This window comes from Protobothrops mucrosquamatus, unplaced genomic scaffold (genome assembly GCF_001527695.2).
Source record: "Protobothrops mucrosquamatus isolate PMUCROS unplaced genomic scaffold, P.Mucros_1.0 scaffold_209, whole genome shotgun sequence".
Lineage (NCBI taxonomy): Eukaryota > Metazoa > Chordata > Lepidosauria > Squamata > Viperidae > Protobothrops > Protobothrops mucrosquamatus.
The window spans coordinates 1-23,663 of record NW_015386285.1 but is presented as its reverse complement, the minus strand read 5'-3'; the positions used below and the strand labels follow the sequence as shown (position 1 = coordinate 23,663).

General features: G+C 45.0%; 3 protein-coding genes across 3 annotated transcripts; 1 reads left to right on the top strand and 2 right to left on the bottom strand.

The window, feature by feature from the left end:
• Positions 1-1,482: 1,482 nt before the first annotated feature.
• Positions 1,483-5,238, bottom strand: THUMPD1 (THUMP domain containing 1). The gene is made up of 4 exons (XM_015826252.1): positions 4,996-5,238; positions 3,763-3,955; positions 3,040-3,288; positions 1,483-1,766 (listed from the first exon to the last, which is right to left on the bottom strand). Exons 1-4 carry the CDS (start codon positions 5,236-5,238, stop codon positions 1,483-1,485), a joined length of 969 nt encoding a protein of 322 aa, XP_015681738.1.
• Positions 5,239-8,594: 3,356 nt separating this feature from the next.
• Positions 8,595-19,626, top strand: LOC107297018 (acyl-coenzyme A synthetase ACSM3, mitochondrial-like). Its single transcript, XM_015826376.2, has 13 exons — positions 8,595-8,816; positions 9,154-9,364; positions 10,811-11,018; positions 11,782-11,925; positions 12,236-12,392; positions 12,659-12,738; positions 14,011-14,134; positions 14,870-14,950; positions 15,220-15,321; positions 16,196-16,323; positions 16,967-17,066; positions 17,445-17,564; positions 18,416-19,626. The coding sequence occupies exons 1-13, from the start codon at positions 8,595-8,597 to the stop codon at positions 18,500-18,502; spliced, it is 1,764 nt and encodes a 587-aa protein (XP_015681862.1). The 3' UTR covers positions 18,503-19,626.
• A 458-nt stretch (positions 19,627-20,084) lies between these two features.
• Positions 20,085-23,075, bottom strand: LOC107296886 (ERI1 exoribonuclease 2). The gene is made up of 4 exons (XM_015826242.1): positions 22,953-23,075; positions 22,606-22,687; positions 21,503-21,591; positions 20,085-21,056 (listed from the first exon to the last, which is right to left on the bottom strand). Exons 1-4 carry the CDS (start codon positions 23,073-23,075, stop codon positions 20,085-20,087), a joined length of 1,266 nt encoding a protein of 421 aa, XP_015681728.1.
• Between the last annotated feature and the right edge of the window lie 588 nt (positions 23,076-23,663).

The window sequence follows — 23,663 nt, the reverse complement described above, 5'->3', positions numbered from 1 at the left end:
TACAATTTGCTTCAGATAGTTAAGAAGATTCTCTACAAGCAGACCCATAAAAGTTCCTCTAAGCCAGAGGTAGGCAACCTTGGCTCTTTTATGACTCGTGGACTTCAACTCCCAGAATTCCTGACCCAGCAGGAATGGCTGGCTCAGGAATTCTGGGAGTTGAAGTCCACGAGTCATAAAAGAGCCAAGGTTGCCTACCCCTGCTCTAGGCTCAATGATGTTAAAAGAGCTACAGGAGAAACCTGAACATGTTTCCAAATCAGAAAAAGCACCAGAACGTTAGTCTACCTATTCTCCTAGACCGGGGATCGCCAAAACTGGCAACTTTTAAGACTTGTGGACTTCAACTCCCAGGATTCACGCTCGGCTGCTTGAGGAATTCTGGGAGTTGAAATCCACAGGTCTTAAAAGTTGCTAAGATTAGAGACCCCCGTCGCAGACTGAACGGCATCTGAAGAGGTGTTGTTTTGCCAGAGTGGTTGGAATACGAGACCCTCCAGGTCCACAGAGACGCCAGCTCAAGAGATGATCCCTTCTCCAGTCATGCTAGACTTCACATCAGGATGCTGGCAATGATCACACGAAAACCTGGCAGTAAACACCTGCCGTAATTTACTTGGGAAAATTATACGACTTGGAAACACCAAGTTGCCAAGGATGAAAAGTTAAAAACCACCTTGCAAAACTCTAAGAGTCTAGTTGACCTACTTACTCCTGAATAAGAAAACCTGGGAGTTTTTCGTCCTGATAATCAGAACAGAAAGAGGCAATTTTAAAACCTCCATTAATAACCCAACTGTTCTAGGATCAGCTGCTTCTACTCCCAACCTCAGGCATTGTTTAGGAATGATCCAACTCCCCCCACACACACACAACACCCCACCTCCCACCTCCGAATCCTGGCTGCATTTTTGCAGTTTTATGTTTAAAAAGGCGGAATGTTGGGCCAACACTCCAACTGGAAGAAAAGAAAGCCGAAACATGTTTGGCTGGTCAGCATCGTGTCTTTTAGTCCCAAGGACTCGTAAAAGGGTCAGGAAAAAGCTAGCCGTAGTTTGATCCAGCCACAATGATCTGTTTTGTCTGTAACACGAAACCCTAAGGCAGGGGTGTCCATCCTTGGCAGCATTAAAAACTATGGACTTCAACTTCCAGAATAGCTGACGGGGGGGGGGGGGGTTCTTAAAAGTTGCTGAGGCTGGACACCCCTGATCTACAGGTTGTGAAAATCGTGACTTGCGTCGGTCAGCTGGAAACCCCCCACCCCCACCCCAGTCCAGAATGACTACTACAAACAAGGCAGGAATGGTGGGGAAGAGACAGCCTTGAGACAAACCAACTGTGCTTTAGCCAAGTCACCTAGAGTCTTAAAAAAAGACAAGTTAAAAGCAAAACAAAAACAAACATCAACCCCTGGCTTAACAACCGGTCACCCATCCTGCAGATTTCCCTTTTTATTTCTCGGCTCTTTCATTCACGCTCCTAGTCCTCGTGATTGTCGTTGGCGGCGGTCTCTGTCTCGCCTTGGCGCTCGTTTTGGTTTTCCCTCTGTGCTCCGGGGGTGTCATTCTCAGGGGATGCTTTAGGAGCCTCTGGCTGCCCCTCCGTTTTGATTTTCACCACCTCCTGAAGGTTGTACTTTCGGAAGAGAACGTAGTCCTTCACCACACTCAAGCAGCAGATGTTCTTGATGATCTCCACCACGACGGTGTATTCGGGGTTACTCAGGTCGACCTTGTTTTCTGGGTTGAGCTGGCCCACAATGCCTGCAAGGCAGCGATGGGGAAAGAAGGGCGGGAATTATTGCCTTAAATTTAATTTCGTAACTAGAGAAATGATAGAGAGATGCTTTGTTTTATCGTCTTAAGGAGATTCTCAGTCATTCCAGGTCAGGGCTGTCCCAAGGATGCTTTTTTCAAAAAGGAACCAGACTTTGTTTTTCCTTGAAGATGTTTTGCTTCTCATCCAAGAAGCTCCTTCAGTTCTTCAGTCAGAACTGAAGAAGCTTCTTGGAAGAGAAGCGAACGTCTTCAAGGAAAAAACAAAGTCCAGTTGCCTTTTGAAATAAGCACTTTTGGGGTTTTTTGTAATGTTTTGTAAATTCTTATCTTTGTCTTTCCTCCCCCCCCCCCCCTCTGGTTCTATTGTTGAGTATTTTTAAAAAGAAAACCATGTAAAAACAGTGGCTTTATGGGGAGGAAGAGATTGCACTGGGTGTGTTCTTAGAAATAACTTTTGGATTGGTGATCTGCTCGAGGTTTGAGGTATTTTGGTGCTCTTTTCACACAAAATTGCATTCCGAGACAACCTGGTCTTCTTCGGGCATTTTAGACAAAACTTCCCATCAACCACAAGCATGGCCAACGGTCAGAAATTTTAGAATTTAACCATGAAATTCCCACCGAGTTTCTGAGCCATGCCTGGCTCTGTAAAACATCTCAAAGGCTACCCAAGCAACAGGGGAATAAAATGTCTGATTGTTGTGCATCGGGAAAAATGGACGATTTAAAGCAGAGGTAGGCAACCTTGGCTCTTTTATGACTCGTGGACTTCAACTCCCAGAGTTCCTGAGCCAGCCATGCTGAGGGGAAAGGGAGAGGCTTCCAAGCTGAGCCATGCTGGCTCAGGAATTCTGGGAGTTGAAGTCCACGAGTCATGAAGAGGCCAAAGTTTCCACCATGCCGGCTCAGGAATTCTGGGAGTTGAAGTCCACGAGTCATAAAAGAGCCAAGGTTGCCTACCCCTGGCCTAAAGGGATGAAGTGAGCGCATTTCGAGTCTCTGCAAGGCTCAAGGAAGCCATGTTGTCTTTTTTGAAAATCCACTCACCCCCCTGAAAAATCAAACAGAAATAGAAGCACTGATAAGCTCACTTCTGAAAGTGAGGATCTAGATGCAGTTTTTAGGGTGTCCTGGTTGAAGCCCATGTTAGATTGCAAAATACCCACAGGAACATAAAGCCTTTCATCCTAATTCTGAAACCACTGCACATCTGCCTTGGATGGAGATCTCCTCTAAAAGAGTTTGCCCTTTTGTTTACCTGCCAGCTCTTTTATGACTTCTTCCCTGCTGAGGTGGTTGTTATTTCGCGCCTTGTAAACTATCTGGAAAGTGCCCTTCTTGGGGCCTTTGAACCAGGGTTCGAAAAAGGTCTCTGAATACCGCTTCATGTCTTCGAGAAAGGCTTTGCAGGTCCCCGACACAGGCAGCATGCGCAAGATGACCCTGGTCTTCTTCTTTTTGGTGGCGTGCATGTCCTTCAGAATGTGGTGGACCAACTTCTCGGGTTCTGCAAGGGGACACGAAGGGAGGTGGCTTCAAGTGTGAGAAGCACAGTCCTTTGACGTGAAAAAAAACCAACTTTAAGTAGTCCTCCATTTATGACCACAATGGAGCCTGCATGCCATTATGGTCGTTAAGTCAGGGTGGTCATAAAGCTGGGCATCATGTGAATGGACCTGATTTTACTACCTTTTCTTGTGATGGTTGTTATGCCAATCCTCATGGGCATTAAGCAAATCTGCAGTCCTTAAACAAATGCTGCATTTGTTGAGCCAACTCACTACAGGGTGTTTTTTTTGCTGGCTAGGAATTGAACAACACAGGTTTTAAAATTGCCAAGGATGGACACCCCCTGCTTTAGATGTTTGGGTTATTTTTTATTCTAAGTCGTTTGGGCTCTTTTAGGGAGGGCGATGTGTAAATAAAATTAGGGATAAAACAAATCATAATCGTTTGATTGATAAACTCTTTGCCCACATACCAACACCCAGCGTTCGAATGAAAACCACGTTGTTAGCCCCGCTCTCCACCGACTGGAACCGACGCTGCTTCTGTTCCGTGGAGGTACGAATCTGATCCACTTCTTTTTTCAAAGCCGCTTCAGCATCATCTTCCTCCTCTTCTTCTTCCTCCTCCTCATTCCCAGAGAGCCTGTCCTCGTCTCGCTCTGCAAACTTAGCACAGGCAAAAGTACAGAGAGGTAGTCCTTGACTTATGACTATAAGGGAGGCCCAAATTTCCGTTGCTAAGCCAGACAGTTACGTGAGCTTCGTCCCATTTTACAACCATAGTTAAGTGAGTGACTGCAACTGTTAAATGAATGAAACTGTCATTAAGCAAATATCTGGCTTTCCCCCCCATTGACTTTGCTTGTCGAAAGCCGGTTGGGAAGGTTACAAGGGATGGTCACATGACTCAAGGGAAGTGCAACCTTCCTAAATATAAATATATAAGTAGAATAGAATAGAGCTGGAAGGGACCTTGGAGGTCTTCTAGTCCAGCCCTCCAGCTCAAGGAGGAGAACCTATACCACATATCTATCTATCTATCTATCTATCTATCTATCTATCTATCTATCTATCTATCTATCTATCTATCTATCATCTATCTATCTATCTATCTATCTATCTATCTATCATCTATGTCTGTCTGTCTGTCTGTCTATCCTGTCATTTCTCTGTCTGTCTGTCTGTCTGTCTGTCTGTCTATCTATCTATCTATCTATCTATCTATCTATCTAATCTATCCTGTCATTTCTCTATCTATCCTATATTTGAGATTATATACATATACATATATAAATTTTGATCACGTGACCCTGGGGATGCTGAAATGGTTGCAAGTGTGAAAACCAATCCTAAGTCACTCAATGCCGTTGTAACTCCGAACAGTCACGAAATGGGTGGTTGTAAGTCGAGGACTCCCTGTATTACAACACTTTTACCTCTTCCCACTTGAGGCACCCCTGGCTGAGGAATTCTGGGAGTTGAAGTCCACAAGTCATAAAAGGGCCAAGTCTGAAGACCCCTGCCCTAGAAAAACACCCGTCCCACCATCCCACAAGCAAGCAGAAAAGCAGGGGCTCTGCAAACGTCGTGGAACTACACTACCCAGCATCCCCACCGGCCCTTCGCTGAGCGGGAATCCTGGGAGTTGTGGTCCCGAGCATTCGAGGCGTCCCCGGGAGAGACAACCAGCCAGGCCGCGGCCTCACCTGCTCGGGCCCGTAGAGCTGCTCTCCGTACTCGCCCAGCAGGCTGTAGGCTTCAGCCACGCACTTGCGCTCGTTCATGTTGCAGGTGATCAGGATGCCGCACATGCCGGCCTCCAGCGGCTGCCGCCGCCCGCCCGGCCGGGCCCGCTTGGCCGCCTGCACGTACTGCCCTTTGGGCGGCCGTCGCTTGCGAGAAGCCGAGGCCCCCGCCGCCATCACCGGCGGCGTCTCCACGGCAGCCATGGTGAGGCGGAGGGTTGGCGCAGGCGCAGCAAGGTGCCACAACCCGGACGGCGGGCCTTGATGGCGTCATCCGACCGCGCCCGGAGCGGGTGGGTGGTGGTAAAGACCGCGGAGATAAGAAACGGTAGAGGGCGGCGTGACCATAGAGTCGGAGCGCAGAAATTCAAGAGAGGATGCTCAGCTGCCGTGGCTCCAACTAGTGGCCGTCCCGAGTTCTGCAGCCCAGATCTGATGTGGGACAGACAGGGATGCATTATTTGATACAAACGCCAGAAATGAACTCAAAAAGGACACTTTGTGCAATAAAACGAGAGAGAGAGAGAGAGAGATTAAAAGATAGAGAGATAGAAAGATGATAGATAGATGATAGATAGATTGATAGATGATAGATGAGATAGATAGCTAGATTGATTGATTGATTGATAGATGATAGATAGATAGATAGATAGATAGATAGATAGATAGATAGATAGATAGATAGATAGATAGATAGATAGATAGATAGATAGATAGATAGACAGATAGACAGGCAGACAGGCAGGCAGGCAGGCAGGCAGGCAGGCAGGCAGGCAGACAGATATGGAGAGAAAACAGGTAGACAGATATAGAATGAAAGAGAGAGCGCACAAATCCAAAAGAGGTTCACAAGGATAACAATTTATTTATAACGTTTATAATCCCTTCCTTACAAAGCAACATTCAACAGCAAAGCCAAGAAAAACTTAGAAAAATCCCTATTTGAATAAAGATATCTAAAAAGCATAGGCGGCCACAAAATTATAAGACACAACTATTTATCTTTATTTACGGTACGTGCAGTAAAAATCAAAGGAAAAGATGGAAATTTAAAAAAAGAAAAAAAAGCATGCAAAAAAAGAAAAAAAAACCAAACACACTAAGTTATGAAATCTAGGGGTATTTCTGGCTGTTTCTTCAACTGATAATTACAATCTTACTGTCTTCTAGATGAAGAAGCAAAGGTGAACAATATTTCTGCAGCCAGATTGTGCAGTAAGTGGAAGCATGCATGGTGAAAGTTAAAACAACCCAAAGAACCAACCAAGAAATTTACAGGATACTTTTCTGGAACAGTCCTTTATCAGAAAGGGCGTATGGTCTCTGTAGTCTTGCCCATAACCCTTTTCTCCAACCCTTTCCGTCCATTCTGCAATTTCTTTGCTACCTGGCCCTGGTGGAAGGTTCAAAATTGCTTCAGAGATGCTTGACCAGTTTTCCCCTTGTAGCAAAAATGCCTCTATGGGGTGTGACTTACTCTGTCCTTCACCCTTAGGGAAAAAAAACCCACGTCCTTCTCTGAACAGTTTCCAAGAGGATAAAAGAGGTTGTTTCCCAGAGAAGTTTGCTTTGGCTGGTGTAAGTTTTTATCTCTCTTTACCTGGCTGGGATTAGCTTCCTACAGCTCCTGTAAAGAGGTGGGGGCTAAGGGCAGCTGCTTTTCAAATCATCGAGAAAAGGGCATTCTTTGAAAAAAAATAAAATAACCAGAATCGGAATGGCAAGTACCTGTTGAATTTTCAAGGAGGTGAGAGAATAATAAAATCTAGCTCTTCGTGTTCAGAATTATTCTTATTGCAATTTTTTGGTATGCATTTGTGTCTTCGCTTATGCTTGTGGTTTTTGTGGGGCAGATCAAGCTGAGACCTACTTAGCAGGTGAAAGTCACTCAATGAACGTAGGACAGGAAAGATTTCAGTTTGGGTTTTCTGTCTTTCCAGATACACTAACTACACTAGACTCTGGATCAGAGAGGTAGAAATACCTTTCGTTGGCTGCGGATTGCATGGCTATTAAGAAGGAAATTGGTTTCCAAGATGGCATTTAACACTCTGTTGTTTTTCTTGGCTGCTTTTCTTGGCTGCTTTTCAGCACTTCTTACGTTTTAGATTAAAAATAACTTTTGTCCATTAAGCATCATATGCCTCGGTGCTGGCTGAGGAATTCTGGGAGTTGAACAATTAACCAGTGGAACAACCTGCCTCCAGAAGCGGTAAATGCTCCAACACTGGAAGTTTTTAAGAAGAGACTGGACAGCCATTTGTCTGAAATAGTATAGGGTTTCCTGCCTGAGCAGGGGGTTGGACTAGATGACCTCCAAGGTCCCTTCCAACTTTATTATTATTATTATTATAAGTCTTAAAGTTGCCAAGGTTGAGGACCCCTGATGTATTGGATGGTGTAATATTGGATTTAGTTTGAAGAAGCTTACAGAATTAGTAATGGACTCAGTAATAACGTTGTCTATTAAGGATTGTAAAAATAGAAAATTAATGAAATATTTATATCAAAAAGAGAGAGTACAAATAGTCCTTCACTTACGACCACAGCTGAATTTCCATTGTTAAGGCAAGGCAATTGTTACATGACTCACACCTTATTTTTCAACCTTTTTTTCCCAGTTTGTTCAGCGAAACATGGGCGTTGTAAAGCGAACCCAGGTCGTCAGCGAATCTGGCTTCTCCTTCTGACTTTCTCTATATCGGAAAGTCGCAAATGTTGATCACGTGACCCAGGGATGCTGCAACCGTTGGTTGCTAAGCACCCAAATTTTGAGCACCTGACTCTGGGGATGCTGCGATGGTCATAAATTGTGACGGCCAGTCGTAAGTCTCTTTCCCCCCCCCCCTTAGTGCCGCCAAAATTTAGAATGGCTGCTAAATGAATGATTTTAAGCCGAGGACTACCTACAACAGATAATCCCTTGTTGTGAGACCAGCAGCCAATTTCATAAATAAATAAAATAATCCGTAAGGCTGTGCCTAGCTACAAGATCACTGCTTGCAAACAATTAAATTAGAGCTTTAATACTTGATCTTTGCTGCAAATGAGTCTGGATTGCACAGTACAGAAATCTAGGCTGAGACTGGCAAGTTAATTCAGAGATGGGTGCAAAGAGAAATCTCAGTTCTGTCGATGTTGGACTACAAACCCTGTTATCTCTGAATCTGCCCTTTGTGGCTGACGGGGGGTGAGGGCTTTGGCAACAATAAGCCCTCACTTTCCATGTTATTACTGTGAAGCATGGACAGCGTAATCCTGTAACCTCCAAGCTACTTAAACAAGCTAACAGCTTGCAATTCCTCATCTTCTTGCGATCATTCTTGTTGGCACTAAGCTTTGGTTTGTTTTTTTTTTAATGTTGAAATTCTCAGGGAGTGTCAGAGTAGGGTACAAAACAAGATTAATTAAAAGCAGAACTGTACACGTCAAGGAAATGAAGTCTTGCTCTGCCCTGAGAAGGCTAAAAAAACAATCAGAACTTTTTTTCGTTCTGCGTTTCAGATAGGTGGTGATTGACAGAAAACAGGCGAGACAAAGAACCTCGGGAAGAAAAGATCATGGCTTGTGTCACCTTGACAATCAGGTGTCAAGGCCCAGCTGCGAGGATTCTGCGGTCTCTCTGCCTCGTTTCTTCCAGAAGCTTCAGCAAAGGCAAAACTGCCTCGGCGGCTCAGAATTTTACAGACTACAACTCCATTTGCGAGCAGTATAAGCCGGAGGTGCCGGAATATTTCAATTTTGCCAAAGATGTGGTGGATAACTGGGCTCAGTCAGAAAAGGTATCATTTCTCCCCCCCCCATCTTTTGCCCCAGTGATCACCTTTAAGGGATCCCCTGTTGGGGGAATACAGGTGGTCCTCGACTTAACGATCGTCATGAAATTGAGCCTGACATTTCTGTGGCTAAGTGAATCGCACCCTTTCTTGCTACAGCTCTTAAGTGAATCCCTGCAGTTAGTTGTTCAGAAGTCAACTCTTTCTCTCCCCAAAGGCCACGTTCATGTCCACGTTGTTGCACGTAGCTACTACACCCTGTGCAGAATGCGGCAGTTGCTCTCCAGATCTGAGCAGATCCACTCACGGCTGACTTCTCCCCCCCCCCCCGCCTTGTCCCCAGGAAGGAAGGCGCCTCTCCTGCCCTGCTCTTTGGTGGGTCAATGAGCAAGGGATCCAAGTGAAGTGGAGTTTTGAGGAGTTAGCCGCGGAGTCCAAAAAAGCCGCCACCCTGCTGTCTGAGCGGGGCGGCCTACGGAAAGGAGACCGCGTGGTGGTGATTCTCCCTCGCATTCCCGAATGGTGGCTCATGAACCTGGCTTGTATCCGAACAGGTGAGAAGGAACGATGTCCACCCATCCACCTGAGTTTTTGATAGAATGGAGGAGGAGATCCTTCTGGACAGGCAACCAGAACTTGTCTCTTTTCTGCTGGCATCAGCTAATACGTTGTACCGGTGTTTCTACTTTTAAGATGTGTGGATTTCAACTCCTGGTTGAGAAACATGGCATTATATATGTGTATATATGATATATGTGATTTTTCTACCCCACCCACCCACCCACCCTCTCACTTTTTCTCTCGCTCATCCTTGCTGCTCTCTGAACTTGGTTATTTTCTTGTGCAGACATTTCATTACCCAACTAGGCCACATCATCAGTACTAGAACTGGCGATGTTACTTGATGACCTAGTTATCTAGTTGGGTAATGAAACGTCTTCAAGCTCAGAGACCGGCAAGGACCTCACAATTCTCCACCTTCTCCTCCTTTCTCTTCTCTCCTTCTCGTCTTTCCTCCTGTTTTCTATTCCTCCTCCTCCCTCCTCCTCCTCCTCCTCTCCGCAATCCCCTCTCCCTTCTAGCACTGATGATGTTGTCTAGTTGGGTAATGAAATGTCTGCAAGCTCAGACACCAGCAAGGAGCCCAGTTCTCCACCTTCTCCTCCTTTCTCTTCTCTCCTCCTCCTCCTCCTCCTCCTCCTCCTCCTCCTCCTCCTTCTTCTTCTTCTTCTTCTTCTTCTTCTTTTTCTTCTTCTTCTTCTTCTTCTTCTTCTTCTTCTTCTTCTTCTTCTTCTTCTTCTTCTTCTTCTTCTTCTTCTTCTTCTTCTTCTTCNTTCCTTCTCCTCCTCCTCCTCCTCCTCCTCCTCCTCCTCCTCCTCCTCCTCCTCCTCCTCCCCACAAATCCCACTCCTTTCTAGTACTGATGATGTTATTTAGTTGGGTAATACAATGTCTTCAAGCTCAGAGACCAGCAAGGACCCCACAATGCTCCACCTTCTCCTCCTTTCTCTTCTTCTCCCCTTCTCTTCTTTCCTCCTGTTTTCTATTCCGCCTCCTCCCTCTTCTTCCTCTCCGCAATCCCCTCTCCCTTCTAGCACTGATGATGTTATTTAGTTGGGTCATGAAACGTCTGCAAGAAAACTAAGGAGAAATTTCCTGACAGTCAGAACAATTAACCAGTGGAACGACCTGCCTCCAGAAGCAGTGAATGCTCCAACACTGGAAGTTTTTACGAAAAGACTGGACAGCCATTTGTCTGACATGGTATAGGGTTTCCTGCCTGAGCAGGGGAGTTGGACCAGATGACCTCCGAGGTCCCTTCCAACTTTATTCTTATTAAAACAGTCAAGCTCAGAGAGCACCAAGGACCCCACAGTCCTTTTTCTTGTTCCGTTCTTTCACATTCAAAAGTTGGGTGGGAGATGGTGGAGGGTCTGATTCTCCTTGTGCCGTGTTTGAATGCCCAAAGCAATAAGAGGTTTCCTGATTTCTTCTCTTAGGAGCCGTGCTGATTCCTGGGACTACACAGCTGACAGCAAAAGATCTTCACCACCGCTTAGAGACTTCCAAAGCCAAGTGTGTCATCACGGACTCTGCCCTGGCCCCTGTGGTGGACGTGGTGGCTTCCAAATGCCCATCCCTGGAGCTGAAGTTCATGGTATCCAAGGAACCCAGGGAAGGCTGGCTAAGCTTCAGCAGTTTGATGGAGTAAGTAGCCAGGTTGGTAAAACGGAAGCATTCGTTTAAAACAGTGTTTCTCAACCTTAAGATGCGTGGACTACAACTCCCAGAATTCCCCAGCCAGCAGTGCCGAAACAATAAGATTGAAAAATGCAGGATGGACAGGGAGAGCCTGTTTGTTCCAGTGGCTAAGGCACCAGGGTAGAAACCGGGAGACCGGGAGTTCAAGTCCGGCCTTAGTCATGAAAGCCAGCTGGGTGACCTTGGACCAATCACCAGGAGACTGAGAGTTCTAGTTCTGCCTTAGCCGTGAAAGATAGATGGGTGACTTTGAGTCAATCACCAGGAGACTTGAGAGTTCTAGTTCTGCCTTAGCCGTGAAAGACAGCCGGGTGACCTTGGACCAAACACGAGGAGACTGAGAATTCTAGTCCTGCCTTAGCCATGAAAGCCATTTGGGGGACTTTGGACCAATCACCAGGAGACTGTGAGTTCTAGTTCCATCTTAAGCATAAAAGCCAGTTGGGTGACTTTGGGCCAGTCCCTCTCTCTCAGCCCAGCCCACCTCACAGGACTGTTGTGGTGGTGGGGAAAAGAAGAGATAAAATGTATTAGATATGTTTGCCGTCTTGAGTTGTTTATATAAAAAAAATAATGGCAGGATACAAATTAAAGAAATAACTGGTCCATTTTCTGGACTTGCATTCCTACGAAAGCTATTAGCATCACAAAGAAATTATAACGGGCATCCTGTTCAAATTATAACGGGCTTATGCACAATGTTTTACAGGACTGCATCTCCAGAGCATACTTGCGTGGCCACAAAAAGCAGCGACCCAATGGCTATATATTTCACCAGTGGCACAACGGGAGCCCCCAAAATGACTGAACATTCCCACGTCAGCCACGGAATCGGACTTGGCTTCAATGGAAGGTAGGGAAGAGCATTTGAGTTGCGGTGTCGTGCCTCAACGGATGCAGATCTGTTTGTCCAATTGTGACTCACGTGGTTTTGGCATGCTGGGTGATGTGAACGCAGCCCTTCTAGTTTCTAAAAGCAAACCATGGCTTAAAACAACCCATGTCATCAGCAGATCCTCCTAAAAACGTCTGCACCAGTTTTGAAATTAGTGTTTGCGTTTTCCAATAAGCCCGGTCATGATTTATCAGTGATCTACCAATTCAATCCCCAATGCAAAATCCAGCGAGTCTCACTCATTTTAATATACTTTCCTGTTATTTAGGTATTGGCTTGATTTGACTCCTTCAGACCTGATCTGGAACACTTCAGACACCGGCTGGGCAAAATCAGCGTGGAGCAGTGTTTTTGGTCCTTGGAGCCAAGGAGCGGGCGTGTTTGTCCATCACATGCCACGCTTTGATCCTAAACTTGTCCTTGAAGTAAGCATCAAGTATATTAATATTTAACCATTTCTAAAGAGATTAAATCATGGCAACTGGACCAAGGTTTATTTAACCATTAGAGGTACACAGTACCAGGTGCACAAGCAAAACAGTAGATTGTGAACTCACTTTTAACCGTTGTTTGTTAGCTTCCTTAACCATGTTTGGGGTGGCTTGCCATGAGCTGGTTGCATCTCCTTTTAAGGTTGCGTTGAGGCCACTGTGCATTCCATCATCTGTCTTTATCTTTTCTAATTATTTAGACGCTGTCCAAATTTCCAATCACGACTTTATGTTCTGCGCCAACTGTTTATCGGATGCTTGTCCAACATGATTTCAGCAGGTAAAGTGGTAATTGCCATTTGTAAAGTTAAGGCGTTTTGAGATGGGCTCCTTTAAACCACGATTAGATGATTGGGAACAAGCCCCATGGAAGCCTCAGCTGGATTCACCCATCACCTGATGCCCTATTGTGGTGGGTTGAAGGCAACATGAGATCCCAGCTCTGCAGTTTATAAACTGTGGCTTATGGTTGACTATTCTTCAAAATCAGGCGACCGGGACATGTTGACCGAGCTGGGACCCAGGGCGTGATGTGATTCAATTAGGTGGGATGTTAGCAAGAACTTGATTACACACCCAACAGATGCTGATCTCCGTCTGCACAGAAAAATCTGTTATAGTCTTCTCTGGGGTCCTTGGTGCTCTCTGAGCTTGGTTGTTTTCTCGCAGACGTTTCATTACCCAGCTAGGTAACATCATCAGTATTAGGAAAGAGTGGGGTTTGTGGACAAGAAGAAGAGGAGGAGGAGGACAATGACAACAATTGTGAGGTCCTTGGTGCTCTCTGAGCTTGGTTGTTTTCTCGCAGACGTTTCATTACCCAACTAGTTAACATCATCAGTACTAAGAAAGAGTGGGATTTCTGGACAAGAGGAGGAGGAGGGGGGGAGAAGAGGAGGAGGAAGAGAATTGTGGGGTCCTTGGTGCTCTCTGAGCTTGGTTGTTTTCTTGCAGACGTTTCATTACCCAACTAGGTAACATCAACAGTGCTAGGAGGAAGCGGCCTTTGCTCTTTATTTATATACTAGTAGCTTGCTTTGTCAGTGTTGATGGGAACAGTCTTGGTGGGTTCCTTGATTAGGCAGTTGTTTACTATTGGTTTGAGTTGGCAGTTCCCCGATTGGGGTATTGCTTACTGCTTGACTATTGGTTTGTATTAATCCCGAGATTAATCTCTGCTTATCTGGTGAAAAGGAATTAGTCTTCTCTGATTAAGAGAAACTAATAAGCCACTATGCTATAAGCAGAAACATTTTAAGCACTGAGAAAGCATCTGCTAGCCAAACACTTCTTTTAAAGATAGATTCTGTAGGTGTCTTTTCATTTTAAACCCTAGATTTTGGGGGAGGGGGACAATATTTCCTCAAACTGCAGGTCCATGGGGTCATCCTATAGCATCTTCAAAACAAGGCTTTATTTTTTCCAAGACGATTCATGCCTACGCTTGCAAAACCTAGACCGCCAACTCAGCAAGTCGACTGTTAATAACCATGACAGCTAACCTTTTAAACATGATGTCTTTCCTTCTCTGCTATTCTTCATTTATTCCAAGTTATAAATTCCAGAGCCTCAAACACTGTGTAAGTGCGGGAGAACCCATCAACCCTGAAGTGATGGACCAGTGGAAAACAGAAACCGGCCTGGACATTTATGAAGGCTACGGGCAGACGGAAACGGTAAGCTCCGCTATTTTGTCAAGGGAGGACCGTCTACTCATGAAAGTTTGAAGAGCTTTGAAAGCTCTTTGGGGAGAAAGGGGGCGTGTTGGTTAAAATCACCCCCCATCTTTCACTCTTTAATCTATTTCAAAATAGTAACAACCCATTACAAATCCAGTATCGGTGATGGGACTGGATGGAAAGGGTTGGCCTTTGAATTGTTCAACAAATTGTACCAATACAAAAGAATATTTATAGCTCAGGGTTGAACTGTGGGGTCCTTGGTGCTCTCTGAGCTTGGTGGTTTTCTTGCAGATGTTTCATGACCCAACTAGGGGACATCATCCGTGCTAGAAGGGAGTGGTATTTGTAGGGAGGAGGAGGAGGAGGAAGAAGAGGAGGAGGAAGAGGAGGAGGACAATGACTGTGGGGTCCTTGGTGCTCTCTGAGCTTGATTTTCTTGCAGACGTTTCATGACCCAACTAGGGAACATCATCCGTGCTAAAAGGGAGTAGAGTTTGTTTATATACTTACTCTGTCAGTGTTGGTGAGAGTGTTGCCTTCTTCTTGATAGTTCCTTGAGTTAGGATTAACTAACTGAGTTCCATGTATGTGATTGGGGTTTTTGAGGTTCTTCCTACGGCCTCCTCACTAGATATCCTAGACAGTGAACACATATTCCCCCACCCCACCTGAAAGGCTTCTACACAAATTTGCTTCTCAATCTGCTTTACTTTCCATCGCTGGAATTAGGTGCTGGTTTGTGGAACTTTCAAGGGAATGAAAATCAAGCCAGGATCTGTGGGGAAACCAACACCAGTCTATGATACTCAGGTACTTTGACTTTGTTCGTCAGAAGTTTGCAAAAGGGGATCACGTGATCCCGGGACGCTGCGATCGTCATAAATACGAGTCCGCGTCCCAATCTTGATCACGTGACCAGGGGGAGGCTGTGCAACGGTCGTAAGTGTGATACCACGGTCCTAAGTCCCCTTTTTTTTCAGTGCCGTTGTGTAACTTCGAGCAATCATTAAATGAACCGTTGTAACTTGAGGACCGCCTGTACTTGTTTGATAAAATTCATTTTGCTCTTTGTGCTTAAGGTAATAGATGAAAATGGTAACGTTTTGCCTCGTGGGATAGAAGGAGATCTCGCTCTCCGAATCAAACCAGCAAGACCATTTTGCCTCTTCGCTCAATATACGGTAAGTATTTATTGACCCTGGGCAAATCCCCCCCCCCCAAAAAAAGGCAAGGAAGTCATTTGAGGATAACCTGGTTCCGGAATCGTGGGAATGTTAGACCGTGGAGGAATGCTCACTAGTGTTGGAGATGTGATCCACCTTGGCTAGCATAAATACAAGCAGAATCTTGGAACAGAAATTTTCACCAGCCGGTATATCAATGACTCCTGTGGCATTTAGACAAAAACTCTTTGACACAAGACTGCTGTTAATTGCCTAACTATTCAGAAGCTCCCTTCCTGTGGATTGGATGTTTGCCAATTCAACCCCCCCCCCAAAAAAATGGGTTCCTTGGTGTTTCTTGTAGCAGTCTAATAATCTTCTTTGGAGATGTGGTGGCTCAGCAGTTAAAGACAGCTGGAAAGCTGACAGCTCAGTTTGAGAGCTGAGCTAAGTGCGACGGCGTGAGCTCGGGTTCCTTGCTGTAGCTCCTCTCCCCTAGCAGTTTGAAAGCATGCAAATGCGAGTAGATAAATAGGTACCACTTCAGTGAGAAGATAACAACGTTCTGTGCGTCTTGGTGGGCATATAGTCATGCTGGCTACACGACCACAGAAATTGTCTTCGGACAACACTGGCTCCCTCGGCTAGGAAACCGAGATAATCTTCTTTATAACAAAAAAAAAATAATCCAAAACAAATGGACATTAGTGCTGGGCAGTGACCTCAGACAATTCATAAAACATTTATCCGGCCATGAATTTTGGAACGATACAGTCTTAGAGATGGGTAAATGCATAATGTGGGTATTTATGGAAACTCATAAAGTACGTGATCTCCTCTGTCCAGTGTTGGGCAGAGTCACGTCTTTCTAAATAGTTGATCCCCTGTCCAGGATGATCTAGAAAGAACAGCTTCAACCATTCGCGGGGACTTTTACATCACTGGGGACCGAGGATATCAAGATGAGGAGGGCTACATCTGGCTGGTAGGACGGAGAGACGATGTAATCAATTCTGCTGGGTAAGTGTTCTGTCCCAGCCTACGTGAGTCCTTGTTGAGCTCACAAGGAGAAACCCCTCTTTCAACAAGGAGGCTGGAACCGCAGGAAAAAACCAACCCCCTTTTATTATTCACAGACCTGCGTCAATGTCCAAGGCAAACAAACACAGTTCACAGAAACTCGATCCTCAACACGAACGGCTGCCTTCGGCAACCAGCACCTCCCACACCTTCCCTTTTATTATGCAGCCAAGGCGTGGCTTCCTAATGCCTTCTCCTTTGCCTTGGAGCCGCCCCGTTGCATTCCTCTGTCTTACTCTCTTTTCTTGCTGGCGTTTTCGTGCATCCTGGATATCTCCCAGCTGTTCTTCATCACCGTCCAACTCAGGCTCCCAGCACAGCTGTGTCTCAGCCTGAGCGTGAGTAGAGGGGCCAGGCTCCTCGTCAGACTGTAAGCCTTGGAGCTTCTCAGAGCCTTCCTCTAATTCTGATATCACTCCAGGCCCCTCCTCCTCCTCCTCTGATTCCTCAGACTCAGCTGCCGGGTCCACTGGCTGGCGAGGAATCACAACAGTAAGGTTAATTCAACCGCGCCCCAATTGTACAACACTTTTCTTGAAGTTTTTCAAAGATCAAAGTGATTCAATTCTTTTTTCCCCCAAAGATACCGCATCGGACCCTTTGAAGTGGAGAATGCTTTGATAGAACACGATGCGGTGGTTGAAGCGGCCGTCGTCAGCAGCCCAGACCCTATTCGAGGCGAGGTAAAGAAGGCTGAACTTATCGGCAGTCCTTGACTTAAGATCATAATTGAGCCCAAAACCTCTGTCGCTAAGTGAGACATTTGTTAAGTGAGATTTGCCCCATTTTACAACCTTTCTCGCCACAGCTGTTCAGGGAACCACTTCAGTTGTTAAGTGAATCTGGCTTTGCTTGTCAGGGCAAGAAACAATCTCCAGATTTTTATTTTTATTTTTTAAAAAAAGTTCAAGCTTTTAATGTTGGAAAGTACAAGCGACTGGGCCCAAGACCCTTCATTTGGCACTTTTCAGCTACTGTGGTACTACTAGAAATCCCCCATTTTATAAACTGCCTGCGTTTTTCAAAATGACATTCTCCTGATCAAATTACTTACATTCAAGGTGGTGAAAGCCTTTGTAGTTTTGGCCCCTGAATACATTTCCCATGACCAAGAAGCCTTGATTAAGGAACTACAGGACTACGTCAAGACGGTCACTGCCCCATACAAGTACCCTAGAAAGGTAAGCTGTGATTTTGATCACCACAATGTAAAAAAGATGTTGAGACTCTAGAAAGAGTGCAGAGAAGAGCAACAAAGATGATCAGGGGACTGGAGGCTAAAGCATATAAGGAACGGTTGCTGGAATTGGGGATGTCTAGTTTAACGAAGAGAAGGACGAGGGGGGACATGATAGCAGTCTTCCAGTATCTCAGGGGCTGCCCCAAAGAAGAGGGAGTCAAGCTGTTCTCCAAAGCACCAGAAGGCAGGACAAGAAGCAACGGATGGAAGCTAATCAAGGAGAGAAGCAACCTGGAACTAAAGAGGAATTTCCTGACAGTCAGAACAGTTAACCAGTGGAATGACTTGCCTCCAGAAGTTGTGGGTGCTCCATCACTGGAAGTTTTTAAGAAGAGACTGGACAGCCATTTGTCTGAAATGGTATAGGGTTTCCTGCCTGAACTGGGGGTTGGACTAGATGATCTCCAAGGTCCCTTCCAACATTATAATAATAATAACTATTATTATTATTATTATTATTATTATTATTAGTAGTAGTAGTAGTAGTAGTAGTAGTAGTAGTAGTAGTAGTAATCATCGCACAGTCAGCCAGATGTTCAGACTGGATTTGACATTTTTGTCTACCTATCAAGTCCTTACCTTTTGTGTACTGAGCGGTTTACAGATTAGGAATAGGGTGATTATTTTAACAGATGCAAGCTGAATGCCCCTTATACCCAGGAGAAAGACTGCGTCAGACGTATTTCTTTTCGTTTCGCACTTTTGCAATGTCTGAATTTATTCCAGCTGTATCTACCAACACGTCCTTCCTTTTTTTTTTTGCCAACCCTCATTTCTGTTCTTGCCCAACAGATGGAGTTTGTTCCACATTTGCCAAAGACGATCAGTGGGAAAATCAGAAGAAACGAATTGCGCAAGAAAGAATGGGAACAAGCGTAGAATTCCTCATCTGTTTACTTTCTGAGTGAGCAATCGTTCCAGGAATAAAAGCCTGTTGCGTTACTCTCCAAATTTAGAAATTTTGAGTCCCGAAAGCTTCACATTGGCGGTCCCTTCGTGGGCCTGTTTGTCCAACTAGCTCTCCTCTGCTTACTTATCAGCGGTTGAACTTCGTACAAAACCCTAACCGTAGCTGGCCAGGTTAAGCAAAGATGCAACTCTGCTTCCAGATGTCGATTTTTCAGACAGAAAGAACACAGAGTACCCTGGAGAAAGACCCAAAAAACGGTATGTTTCACAGTCCAGATGTTAGCAGCATCATAAACCTACAGGGAGCTGCATGACCAAGCCAGATACGTAAACAATACATAAATCAGAACATTCTAACATTTCTAATCCCTAAAGGACAAAAGTCCATACGAGAACACAGAGACATTTTGACCAGCTCAATTAAGCAATGATAGTGCGGGTTTTTCAAAGCTAGGTTACCGAAGAAAGTAGAACTGCAATTTGTTACGGTAGAACCGTGTTTCTCAACCTTGACCACTTGAAGAGAGATGGACTTCAACTCCCAGAATTCCCCAGCCAGCCGAGCTCCACAGTCAAATAGACCCCCTTTGAAGTTCAAAGGTTGAACGTGGCCGGCTTTCAAGCTAAGCTATTAATATTGTTGGACTTATCCTTTTCACAGTTACCTAACACGCTGTAAAAGTCAAGCCATCAATAGAAAGAAAGAAAAAGCAAGGATTTGATTTTAACTGCATGCATTTCAGCTAATTACCAAATTCCAAATTAAAATAATTTCATCAACGAGACCATATCGTCCCCTTTATCTTTTGAATGCTGAAAGCTTAATCTCCATGGTATGTTTTATAGTTCAGGCAATGTTCCCACCATGCCAGCTTCTTCTGAATTCCTGAAAGAATCTGTACGTGTCATTCCGTTCACCAGATTTTTATGATCTCCTGACTGCGCAATGTTTCAGATATAATTGGGAAACGGCGCTTCACAATACCCCGGCACCTTGTCTGTGATTCATTAAAGCAGCTGCATCCTTTTCTGGAATTTTATGCCTGCTGTGCTATGGAAATTTGGGACAGTGAAAAAGCATGCTGAATACAACTCCAAATAAATCAGTTTTCATGCCGTATTAAAATGAACAAACTTCACTTAATTTTTTGGGGTGGGAGGGGCAGAAAGAGTTCGTTTTATTTCATTTCTCAGAATCAAGGATATTCTTAAATGAACGTTTAAAAGCATGATGCAAGTTTTACAAGCCAGTTCTTTTAAAAAAACAACAAAAACCATTGCTCAGCAGTCAGGCTTACTGATTTAAAGTATAGACAACACAATTCCTAAAAAGAAATAATAATAATCAAACTTAGGAGCCTAGAACACAGAAGAGAAAGAACACACTTAAAAGACAAGACAATTTGTTGCACTGCATTCAGACGAGACCAGATGCTCAATGCACACACAACTTCGGCGATGCTTCTAATTATACTTTGTAGAAAAGAAAAACTAACTTTCCAGAGGTGAAATACTCAATTTCCCCAGTAAAAAGCAGGGGGGAAAAATCTGCTTAGTTTCGCATGGAAGGCCGGAGACGCAGGCACTTAACATTTCCCAGGGAGGGGTCCTGAGTTTTTAAAGGCTTTAAGCCCCCAGCCTCTAAAGTCAAAGTCGGAAGGGCCATTTTCTCCTTTATAAGCGAATGTTCCCATCGAAAATAGTTGCAGCCTTTCGTGTTCCTTTCGCATTTTCTCACCGGGCAGCTGTAAAATCCTTTGCCCTGATTAGGGCCACCGTTTGAAACATTCAACCTTCTAGCTCTTCGGCCACACCGGCAGAGCGGAGGGGTCATCCTCCCGGTTTCGGCTGCCCTAAAAGCTGGGTTGAGATTGCCCGAAGAGCTTAAGAGGGCAGGAGAGACGCCGGACGGATTTGCCCTGGGCAACTGGAAGCTGCTCGATGTCGGGTTCCCGTCCTTGTAGATTCTGAACGATGGTTTTTTGGTCGGAGGCAAAGATTTGGGGCTGGAGGGTTTCCTTTTGATGGCCTCGGTTGAAGATGCCGGATGATTTCTATCCGGTGGGCTGGGGGAAGATGCCTCTGTCGTCACAACAGGGAGTTTAAACGTAGAAGCATCCGAAGTTTTGTTTGGCGCTCTGCCCGCGTTATAAATAGTCGTATTTGGACTCTTGTAGACAATAGATTTTGAGAGCTCTGTGTTCGGAGGAGCACCTTCCATATTTTCAGCTGCCCAGTTCATTAGTTCGTTCCTATCTTCTGTCGCTAATGCCCTCTTGGGTGGAGGGTTATCTTTTGATGGCAAGGATTCTGGATCTGGGCCGTCTTCCTTTTCTGGAAGGATGGCCACGTCCTCCCAATCGGCCAACAAAGATAGACACTCTGGAGTGGTGCTGATGTCGGTCTCGGAAATGTTGACGGTGGAAAGAGTCGTGGGGACCAAAACTAGCCCTTGATTGGGTCTAGAAAGGTTTGAAATTAGATGCCCCTTGTCCCCCCAACCTGAAGGTCTATAGCAGGGGTGCTGAAGATTACCCAGAGGCCAATGGAGTCTTCCCAAGGACGAGGTTAGGTTCTCTGTGGTTCTACAAAGTCCATCAGACTTTTTGCTGTTTCTAGACATAAGACGTGGGTCCTCAAACAAGCTGACGTGAACCGTCTCTTGCGATGGATCTTCCTCTTTCTTTTTGATTTCTGGAGGAACTTCATTTTCCCTTTCACCCAAAGGTGATGCTTTGACAAGAGGGTTGATTCCCAAAGGGCCACCATGGGTGGGTTTCTCACCCCCAACTCTGGCGATGGAACACTTTGCTGGAGGTGCCTGAGGATTCCATAAGCAAAGGAGGTCAACCCTCCCTCAAGTGGCCAGCGTAGCTTCAAACAAGTTCCCAAGTCAAAGCTCTGTCCACAAAAATCTTATTTGGGTTCAACGTTCCTCAGTCACAGGTGCCAAGAAGAGAATCCACTGACCTTATCGATGGATTTTGTGATTTTCATTACACACCCGTCGCGAATCATCTTCCAAGCGAGGCGAGCAGTATTCCGAGAATCATCCAGTCCTACGGGAAACAGGAAGTGTCACTGCTAGTAGAAAGGACTAATAAACTTATTTGTCCTTACTGCTCATCCTGGCATCCTAAGTTAGCCTAATAATACCTGTAGCAATTTCCAAAGCAGGTCCCTCTTCACCTCCTATAGGTAGGCCTCGACTTACAACAGCTCAAAATTATAACACCAATGAAAAAAAAGGACTTCTGATCGTTTTTCACATGACCGCTGCAGCATCCATCCGTGGTCACGTGATCAAAATCCAGATGCTTGGCAACTGACTCATAGTTATGACGGTGGCAGTGGCCCCTGTGATCCCCTTTTGCGACCTTCTGACAAAGTCAGTGGGGAAGCAAGATCCATTCAACAACTGTGCTACTAACTTAACAACCACAGCAATTCCCTTACCAGCTTAGCAACAGAAATTTTGGGGTCCATTTTGGTCCAGGACTTCCTGTATTTAATTTCTACATGGAACGTAAACTCAGTTCTGGAGGAACGGAGGAAGACAATCTTAGGTCCATTTGTCTATGGAGGTTCTCCGTCATCCAGGTCATGGTTGTCCCCAAGGTGCTTTTTCAAGAGACAACTGGACTTTTGTTTTTCTTTGAAGATGTTTCGCTTCTCACCCACGAAGCTTCTTCAGCTCTGACCGACAACAACCTTCCATTCCCCACCATCCAGTCAGAGCTGAAGAAGCTTCTTCAGCTGAAGAAGCGAAATATCTTCAAAGAAAAACAAGAAAATCCAGTTGCCTCTTGAAAAAAAAACCTTAGGTTCACTTGATTACTTTTAGTTAACAGATCTCATACACAAAGGTGATCAGAATGGACTACATTGTCTGGGACTTTAATATAGAACGTTACTTGCTGGCAACGTCATAGATTAAAGTCCAGTTAAGTTGTATTGAACCCCTGTTCATTTTAACTCATTTCCGTACTTGCAGGCCCTTTCCTGCATAAAAACAAGACCCACATCCCTGTTTTTTCAGCAGTTCCTTGACATAGGTACATATACTCGCTTACCGGAGTGCTCCCGTCCTTGAAAAAGGATGCCCACGTCTTTCAGTGCCCCATTTAAACCTTGCGGCCTCCTAGAGTAAAAGTTCTAAGAAACAAAAGGTGAAAATAAAACCCTCGTTATATCTGCCATTTTGCTCAATTAAATGTAAATTGCTGAGGGCTCTTTAAGCCAGTATTTTCTCAGCCTTGGCAACTTAAAGAGAGCTGGATGTACCTGGATTAAATTGTACGCACCCCCAGAGCCCCTCTGGGAGAGAGATGGAGCGTTAAGAAGTGTGAAATAGAAACCAACAAATAAATAAAATGCATATTTTGTTGTCGTGATCACTACCAGAGTCAAATACCCTCACCTTATACGTGGCCCGTAAGTCAATCCAAGAATTTAAAATATCAGGCTTCCGTAGCTGTTTTCTTTTACATTCGTAGTGCAGGCAAATTCCCAGGTCCCAGTCTGCATAAAAACAAATGTTCATAAAGGTTTCCAGTTTCCCGATCGTTCCCCCTCCATCGTTTTTCAGCCTCGGTGTGAAATTTTCTTTTTGTGCAACTGTCATGATTTTGTGCGATAGAAACGTGAGGATCAAAAGCAAGAGAAGCTATTTATTTAGCCACCTATCCTGTGCAGTCCGGTTGTGAATCTGTCCAAGTTTATAGCATAATGGAAAACTAAATAAAACCTGCCAATTCTGGGGGTTTGAGTCTGGAATTCACAAAGCAGTAGTTAGGAATGTAAATTATTCATTCCCGTTTTGATGGAGAGCACCTATAGTTCTAATGTCAGATCATGCAATGTCTGCAGGGCCAAAGGATTTCAGATTCCCTCAAGCAAGTTTCTAGTCCTTAACGATGGTGGGAAAGCCATGAAAATATACAGCAAAGAGGGTACACGAGCCAGGGGGAATCCAGCAGGATTTTCACGAGCACCATGTGACAGGGTAGAAAAATAGCTGACAATGGGTGGTCTCAAAAACCTAAGCAGAAGACAGACCTGGTTATTATTTGAATAGTCCAGAGTGCTACAGGGAGTCAGAAATCAAAAAGCATAACAAAATAGCCATTTT